This window comes from Saimiri boliviensis, chromosome 4 (genome assembly GCF_048565385.1).
Source record: "Saimiri boliviensis isolate mSaiBol1 chromosome 4, mSaiBol1.pri, whole genome shotgun sequence".
NCBI classification, from domain to species: Eukaryota; Metazoa; Chordata; class Mammalia; order Primates; family Cebidae; genus Saimiri; species Saimiri boliviensis.
In genome coordinates this window covers 157,774,276-157,783,021 of record NC_133452.1, presented here as the reverse complement: position 1 = coordinate 157,783,021, position 8,746 = coordinate 157,774,276, and the positions used below count along the sequence as shown (strand labels likewise).

Below are 8,746 nucleotides of genomic sequence, written 5' to 3'. Positions count from 1 at the left end.
CTTGTACAACTGCATATAATTTTTAAAAAAAATAAACAATGACTTTGTTGCTTTAGATACATCAATGCTGCTTGAGTGGCCAAAGGGAAAATGCCAAGTCTTTGAAATGTAGTATCTGTAACACTTTTCTTTTCTTTTTAGTTTTTCATGCCCCAAATATAAACTTTAAGGAGTAACATCTATCCTCAAAACCCAGAAATATCCGTTTGTTTTGAGGTTCACAGTCCACCAGCGTAAGTTTTAAACTGTGCCCAAAGGCTTAGGTAGGGTTCAGCAGCCAGGCATGACAGATGCATAATTCTAACCAACAGCGCACATGTGACATGCTTCCTACTGAAATTAAACTGCCAAATAAAAAGGAAGGATTGTGCCCTTTTTAATAACAAAGAATGCAGTCGTTAGAATTCTTCAGATTTGGAATTCCAGCAGTGCTCTAGTGTTTTCTTCTTGATGTGTGACAAGAATGAATAATATCAAAAATAAAAATAAACCTCATCTAAACAAGCAGTTCTTTGACTTTATAAGGTTCAACATCAAATACATCAAATCCTAAAAATACTCAAAGACCAGTAAAATATCAGAGCCGAGGAAATAACACGCTGAGGATAAGATCAATTTTTAAACCTTTTGATTGTTTTTAACCTACTAGCGTTAGTTTTGTTCATTTCTGTTTAGACATTGCCACTTCAACTGACTACTGAGGACCATGGTATTTCATATTCATATAAATATTTGAATTTGACCTCATAAAAAGTCCCTTGGGGCTATAATACTTTTATTCTTGTATAATCTGAAACAAATCCTTTCCTTTTAAAAATCAAACAGACCACGTTATACACACAGTTGACTATTTACAAAGCACCCAATTAAATCCTACTTAATTCTCTTTCACTCTAAAAATTCCATCTAACTTATGTGTAAAGTACCCATAACATTAAATGCATAATGTTCACAAACCCTGATAGTCCTATCTAACCTGGAAACTATTACCTTCCTTAAGGAGAAAAAAAAAGAGCCTTAAAAAAAAAAAATAAGGGTAAGGTTTTAAAGAAATGAGACCAGAAATCACAGTACAAGACAGAGAAATCTACTTTAATATTCACATGTAAAAGTTACACATCACAAGAGATTGGACAGTAGCTTAGCGTAACTAACATAGCTATAGTGAAAATCATTTTTATAAAAAAATAATCTAGATGCGGTCATCAGAATTTTTGGTCTGCTTAAGTTAATGTTTGAAGATCGACTTTTATCCCTGCTTGAAGGATTTGCCATTATGCCTTTTTTTTTTTTTTCTCCCACTGTTGCCTATTAATATTCTTTGGAGGAAGGAAAGCAGAAAGTGTTCATTTCCAAGAGTTTGTCCTTTGGTAGCAAGCAGAGAACGTTTTTTCATTTCTATGATTTAAATAATCTGTACAGACATGAAACTTAGTGACATTAAGCTTTAGTGTAAAATGAAGAATGATACGCAATTTTTTTTCACTTTGATAAAACAGCAGGTTTCGTAAACTCCTTAAGGATCCAAGCATTTCCTCATCCCATATGCAAAATCGTTCAGAATCCATATTGACCTCAGTTGAAAAACAAAAACAAACACTTACTCTGTATATATTACACTATAAAACCCTGTACTTAAAACTGGTAAGGAATATTTTCAACACGTATGCTTCAAATACAAAGATTTCAGTCTATGTTAAAGAAAACACATTGGAATGGACTCAGAACAAGTTTAATTTGTGATTAAACATCTCATGCAATCATGCAAGACCACTAGCTATTACTGTTACTTCCAAGTCTATACTGGGCAAAACAGAAACAAATTAAAAGCCAGGCCAAACAGAAAAGACATTCAAGGTATCAAGAGCTCTGTAATAGAGCTGAAAAATAATTTTCCAAAAGAAATATTCCCACAGATTAAAAAAAACACACACATAATATTTACAAAAAATATTTAATTAAAAATATCTTATAATTACAGTAGTCTATTAAAGCATATACTTTCTCACACTTATAGAACATCTCTATATATACATGGTATGAAATGTCACTCAGTTATCTATACAATATGTAACATTCTTGCAGAGAAAAGTTCTCTGCCCCGTTATAATCATCTATTTTAAACAATAGATGTAAAAAAAATATCTACAATGCTCTGGTATATTAGTAAAGCTTCAAAACAAAAAATTGAGCTCCTTGGTCAGCAAGTAGGCTTCTAAAGTCGGATCTACTCTTGATCTTCTATTTATCAGTCCTGTCACACTTAAGCTTAAAAGTTTAACTGCACCTCCAAAAAACACAGAAATGTACAATTCACAGCAGTTATAAATGAAGAGACAAAAGAGAATACATATGTAAGAATGTTTATGAACGTGCAAAGAAAGGATGAAAGTTGTATTTTTCTTTCCTCTCCCTCTCTCTTGGAATGACGAATGAAACGTTTCTAGGTTTGCTGATGTTTTTTCCTTTCCTCCGGTGGCTTTTTCTCTAACTTCTCCTCTTCCCCCTCCCTCTCTAGTGCTCCTGGCTCGGGCTCAGGCGGCCGCACACCTGTGGAAGAGGAATGAATAGAGGGGGTGTGTGAACCTTCTTGCTGCAGACTAACTGGCGCCACAGACCAAACTCAAGACATGCTTGATCAACAACCCAAAACAAACCACCAGGTCAGACAACACCCGCAGCCCGCGACCGGGCCAGGCGCCGAGCAGGCAGCTGCGGCCCTCGGGAAGCCCAGGGAGGAGACCCACTCCGGGGCCCTGCCTGCGTCCCCCTTTGTGTGTGAAACGGGGGCAGCTCCCATGCCCACGAGGGTGCCTGCCCTCCTTCGGGGGCCAGGGAAGGCAGAAGGGCCCGCTGATCAGCAGGCGAAGCACGGGGACGGCGGGGACAAGGGCTGGCTCGTCTCCACTGCGAGTGAACCTTGAGATCTAAGGCGAAGTATGGGTTCACTTGCTACTTGGGTGGCAGGGAGAGAGAGGAGGTCTACTTCCTCGGGAGTCTGCTCTCAGAAACGCTGGGGGCAGAGAACACCGCGGTGCCTGGCGCCGGAAGCCCCCGGGGACGGTTGTCTCTGGTGACCGGCCACCCGAGACGGGAAATGCGCGCTCACCTGGACCGCGCGGCTCAGCGGCACAGAATGCTGTCGCCCTGCTTGTTCACCGCGCCGGCCTGGAACAGCAACGGAACACCACCAAGGCAAAGGTGAGCGGGCGCCAGCGACGCGCTCGCCTCGGTCCCGAATCGTCCTCGGAAATCGGGCCGGCGCGCCGACGCCCCGACCCCGGCCTGCAGCCCGGGGCGGGGGGCCCTCCAGGCTCGGGCGGGACTTGACAGCCCCGGGCGCGCTCAGCCCCGAGTCCCGCCCTGTGCGTTCTCCCGGACCCCCGCTCGCCAAGCCCGGCCGGTGGCCGGCGGCCCGGGGCGCCGGGAGGAGCAGGGGGAGGGGGCTGTCATTCCCGGCCGGCCCCTGCCAGGAGCAGGGCGAGCGCCAGCGTCCCGCCGCCCACCTCCCGCCCCCGGCATCGCCCGGCCTCTCACCGGGTCGGTGTTGAGCGCCGTGAGCGGGGTCCGCGGCGGCGCGGCTGGACAGGTCCCGGCCGGGTGGTGCGGCGGCGCGGGCGGCGGCGGCGGCCTCAGCAGAGCCGGGTGCGTCTCCAGCGCCAGCTGCAGGTCCAGGATGTAGTCGATAACGTGCTGCAGGATCTCCACTTTGCTGACTTTCTTGTTGGGCGGGATGGTGGGCACCAGCCTCCGCAGGCGGCTGTAGCAGTCGTTCATATCGCACTGCAGGCACAGCGCCGGCTCGTCGGCCGCCGCCTCGGCCGCCTTGCAGCGCGCTGCCGCCGCCGCCGCCGCCGCGGCCGCCGACCCCCCCAGGCCGTGGCCGTGCTCAGCCAGGCAGCGCAGCGCCAGCTCCCCGCCGCCGCAGCCCGACGGCGCCTTGCGGCCCGAGGGGCGCACCGGGCTCACCGCCTTCATCGCGCGCGCCCTGCGCCCTGCGCGAGCGGACCCGCCGGGGCGAGCGAGGGAGTCGGGCGGGCAAGCTCCGGGCCCCGTCCGCGGCCGGCTCCGCTCCCTCTGCCTTCGCGCCCGGCGCGCTCGGGACACTGCGATGCTCCCGAGCCCAACAGTCGACCGGGGGGGCGCTCCGGATTTCGCGAGGGGATCTCTGCTCGGCGGGCGACGCTCAGCCCCAACCGAAGGCAAGCAGAAGCAAAAGCACCGCAAGAAAAGTAGCCCGCCCGGGTCCCCCAGCCACTCCCTTCGGGGCTCCCACTAAGCCCGGCCGCGGCCGCCACGCTCCCCTAGCCCGGGATCGCCCAGTCCCGGCACTACTCACAACCGCGCCTCCTCCACTACGCTCTCGCCCGGCCCGCCGCGCAGCTGCATTTATAGAGCCGGGTGCCGGGGGCGGGGCCAGCGCGCGGGCCGGGTCGCAGCGCGAGCCGAGAGGGGCCCGCTGGGCGCGCGGGCGGGTGCGCGGAGGGAGAGGCGCGGGCGGGGGCTCCGGGCGGGGTTGGGGGGCGGGGAGCCGGGCGGAGGCGTGGGCGGGGGGTCGGGAGTGGCCAGCCAATCAGGCGAGCAGTGCCACCTCGGGGAATGGCGCTCGGGCCAATGGGAAGGGCACTCCAATCCGTCGACGCTGTGGGTCCGGGTTCTGAGAAGCCAGAGCTGCGTGGGAGTCGGGCCAGGCTGCTGTGTGCCCAAGGGAGGGGAAAAGAGAGAGCGAAGTTCCTGCGAAGAACTGCGGGAATGTGCGGCTGGAATCCACTCTCCGCCGCGCCCCCACCCCGCCTCGGCTGCTAGGGGAGCGCCTGGGCCCTGCTGGCGGATACCCTGCCGCTCCTGGTAGCGCGGGATTCCAGTGCCTTCAGAAAGACGCGCTGTTCAGGAAGGCACGTTCATTCTGTTCTCTGTTTCCCCCCTCTCCGTTTCATTATTCGCCTTTTCACATTTGCCGAAACCAGAATGGTGGAATGGCATGTGTAGCTTTTCCGTTTTCTGTTTAAAAAATGCGAAAGCTTAGCAAAAGTAGGAAAAAAAGGAAGGAGAGAAAAGAATGCCGAATCGAATGCAGTTTTTGGTGAAGGGAGTATAAATAAAACGAAGGGGGAAATTCTTTTACCCCGTCTAAAATGCAGAAGTGGGCTCAAGAAATGCAATTGCCTTGCGCATTAAATTAGAGCACGTAAAGATTAAAAATGCATGGACACGGAATATTTAAAATTCCATTATGACATATAATATTAATCTGTTTTGTGTAAAATTCATACCTGTAACTTAATTTAGGCCATTAACGCACAGCTTCACGTATTAGTCAGCGTACCCCGCTTTAAATAAGGTGATGAGAATGTCCAGAGTCTCCTCCTTTGACAACAAAGCATTAAAATTCACACTTCCAGTCTCTGGGGTCCTACTTGGACCCCGCCCTGCAAAAAAAAAGAAAAAAGAAAAAAAAAGCCTCTTAATTAAGGGCGTTTTTGTATTAGGTTTCTTATAGAAAAGCTGTCCTTCAAAGGTTCAAAATAAAATTGCACAATAAGCTTTGGTGGGCATTGTGTGTACCCTTCAAGAAAAAATTGAGCTCTTCAGATGAGAAATGAGCATAAAAATTCTTAGTCAGTGGGGAAATGAATTTTGAGTGCCTTCACTCTGCAAACCCTCCCACCTTTAGACATGCTTGGAGATGAATTAACCCAAGAATTTTCTTCATTCGTGTACATGACATGGATTGGTGTCTTAATTTCCATAGATAATTGAAAGAAAAGGACACGGACCTCATTTCTTCCTGCCCACCCCCTGCATGGATTCATTTTCTTCCTTTCTACATCCCTTCCCAGAACTGAAATACCTGCACCAGGCAGATATTTTCTTTAGCTGTGTCAGTACTTTATGACTATTGCACTATTCCCCAGAGCACATTCCTTTTTCCTGATGAAATGAGGAGCGACTATTTAATGCTGGTTTCACAGGTAGACGCAATAACCCTCCTCGCCCCTAATCCTTCTATGTTACTCCCTGTAATAACTGGAAACAAGTGACATTCTCATTCATTTATGTGCATATACAGATGGTGTGCACACACATTTATTGAGAAAATCAGAATTATGAAACTCAAAAGAAGGTCTTTCTTCTAAAGACAGGCATAGTCATATACATCCTTAAGTTAATGCAAATACAGAGAAAATGTGATTTTCATCGGGAAGTTGAAGAAGCCAGCACTCCTTGGGTAAGCTGTTACCTTGGAGCCAGTCCTGTGAGCACAGATGATAGTAAAAAATGGATGCGTGTACAGATGTTTTGTCCCATTGATTTGTCTCTTTCCTAGAGTTTAAAAATTGCTTCCGAATTCAAAACCCAAGACTTTCTTCTGTTTGGCAAAACAAAACTATGCTGATGTGCCCAGGACGCACTTATATTTAAGAACTTTGCATCTCCTAACTTGATTAAAGTTTTAGTTTTGAATACGTGACACAAAGGAAGAATCACGTCGACCTTTTTGGAATTTGCTAAATCTCGGAAAGCCATGCCTTGGGTGTGACAAGTGCCAAATACCAAAGTTTCAGCTTTTGTTGGACATGCTCTGTGCGACGGGCTTCAAGTTAGAAAGAGTGAGTTACTCTGTGTGGGTGGGGAGGATGGGGTGGTTTCAGTGGAATGTACCTCAGCAGCAAGATCAAGAGCACCCGGGAAAGATGTGATCCGTAAATCCTGCCGGCGGAGTAGGCAGCAGCAGTTATTGTACTCCTTGTTTTGAAGGTTGGAAGCATGAAGACATTAAAAAACTAAAGTGCTACCTACAAGGCTGTGCTATGGGAATAAGGAATATGATCCTGCACTTTTTGGTCCATGAAACCAGAGAGTGCTAGGGGCTACACATCGTATGTTTTTGTGTTCTTAGATATAGATACTTAACGTGACATCAGAGCCGAAATCATGAAAGACTCCTGGCACTGATAGTTCAAAACAGAGTTTACCCAGCAATTATCAATCAGAGTTTGGGTAAACCTTACACGCTACATTATTTCTACTGTGCAGAGAAGGTAATTTAGTCTGTTGGTGACTCTCTTTTACATCGAAGTGTTTCACTTGCACTTGTAAAAGTAAGATCGGCTACCCCAAATCCTTTTGTCATGGAAATGGTAGAGAGTCCCAAAATATACCTCAGTAGGAACCTGGAATGGAACATTTATAGGAGAGTTGCTCGAAAGCCCTGGTGACCAGCGTCATGGATGCGCCTTTCCTCCAGACAAAGAGCTGTGCTGTCCTCCCTGAGATATATTCTAGCTACTAAATCAGGTCCTCGTTGAACTGCAACACCCAGGCCTTTAGAAGTCACAATCACCCTGTGTTTACATGAAGCCAGGGTATGGCAGCATACTGTACTATTCAGTCCCAATACCTTTTTAGGACTTGATGCTTCTCTCTCCATATCCTCCAGGGAAACAGTGAGTGGGCTCAGACACAGATAAACATGAATGTTCCCATGCCTTGGTCACTCTGTGGATGTGTGTTCACAGAAGGAGGCACATGCATTCTTTCAGGACATAAGAAACCACTATGTACTCTGCAGCAGGAATGTCCCTTGCTCCAAAAGAGCAAGTTAGGCAATGTGGCAATTCAAGCTCAAGGCTGCTTTATCAGGCACTGAGTGTTACAAAATTACTTGTGCTACCCTTGGATTGCTGATACTAGTCCCGGAAACACTGATAACCCTTTAGTTTGCTAGGTCCTGGAAAAGGCTTGTAGCAAGAGGATGTTGTACATTGAACATGGCTGGGCAGATGTGGCTGTCAATAACGCCTTAGTTGGGGAGTTTTAAAGGTAGTTGGTTTAAATAAGTGACTTTCTGAAAGCCCTCCCTTAGACAGATTAAAATACAGAAAATGGGAAGAAATAAGTGGATTTTTTTTTTTTTTTTTTTTTTTACCGCAGGAGATAAAAATAGCATGGACCCTGAAGTGAGACAGCCTGAGCTCCAATTTTGGCCTCTTTGCTTATTAGTTTTATATCATTAAGCTAGATTCTTAAATTCCTATACCTTTCATATCTGAAATGAAGATTAAAATTTTATTTACTTTATAAGGTATTTATGAGATACGGTCTCTGTATAAGAAATTCAACAAAGCTCTTAGAATAGTGGTTGGCACACAGTAAGTGGGCAAACCATGTTAAAATGTGTTAGGCTGGGTGCAGTGGCTCACGCCTCTAATCCCAGCACTTTGGGAAGCTGAGGCAAGGGGATCATGAGATCAGGAGTTCAAGAGCAGCCTGGCCAATATTGTGAAACTCCATCTCTACTAAGAATACAAAAATTAGCCAGGCGTGGTGACACACACCTGTAGTCCTAGCTACTCGGGAGGCTGAGGGAGGCGAATCACTTGAATGTAGAAGGTGGAAGTTGCAATGAGCTGAGATCACGCCACTGCATTCCAGCCTGGGTGATAGAGCGAGACTCTATCTCAAAAAAAAGGAAGGTATTATCATTTTCAGCAAACATCTCTCAGTCTGTGGCCTGACTTTTTGTTCACTTTACAGTCTCTTTTTAGAGCAGAAATTTTAATTAATTAATTTATTTAGGGACAGAGTTTTTTGCTTTTGTTGCCCAGTCAGGAGAGCAATGGCACGATCTCAGCTCACTGCAACCTCCACCTTTTGGGTTCAAGGAATTCTCCTTCCTCAGCCTCTCAAGTAGCTGGGATTACATGTGCATGCCACCACACCCAGCTAATTTTGTATTTTTTTT

General features: G+C 47.1%; 1 protein-coding gene across 1 annotated transcript; it reads right to left on the bottom strand.

Annotated features, from left to right (window-relative positions):
• Positions 1-1,065: 1,065 nt before the first annotated feature.
• Positions 1,066-4,380, bottom strand: ID4 (inhibitor of DNA binding 4). The gene is made up of 3 exons (XM_039462694.2): positions 3,538-4,380; positions 3,110-3,168; positions 1,066-2,550 (listed from the first exon to the last, which is right to left on the bottom strand). The coding sequence occupies exons 1-2, from the start codon at positions 3,976-3,978 to the stop codon at positions 3,124-3,126; spliced, it is 486 nt and encodes a 161-aa protein (XP_039318628.1). The 5' UTR covers positions 3,979-4,380; the 3' UTR covers positions 1,066-2,550; positions 3,110-3,123.
• Between the last annotated feature and the right edge of the window lie 4,366 nt (positions 4,381-8,746).

Coding starts and splice junctions, on each gene's coding strand:
- ID4 (XM_039462694.2), bottom strand. CDS start 3,978: ATGAAGGCGGTGAGCCCGGTGCGCCCCTCGGGCCGCAAGGCGCCGTCG. Junction 3,169..3,537: donor CGGCGCTCAACACCGACCCG/GTGAGAGGCCGG, acceptor TTGCTGTTCCAG/GCCGGCGCGGTGAACAAGCA.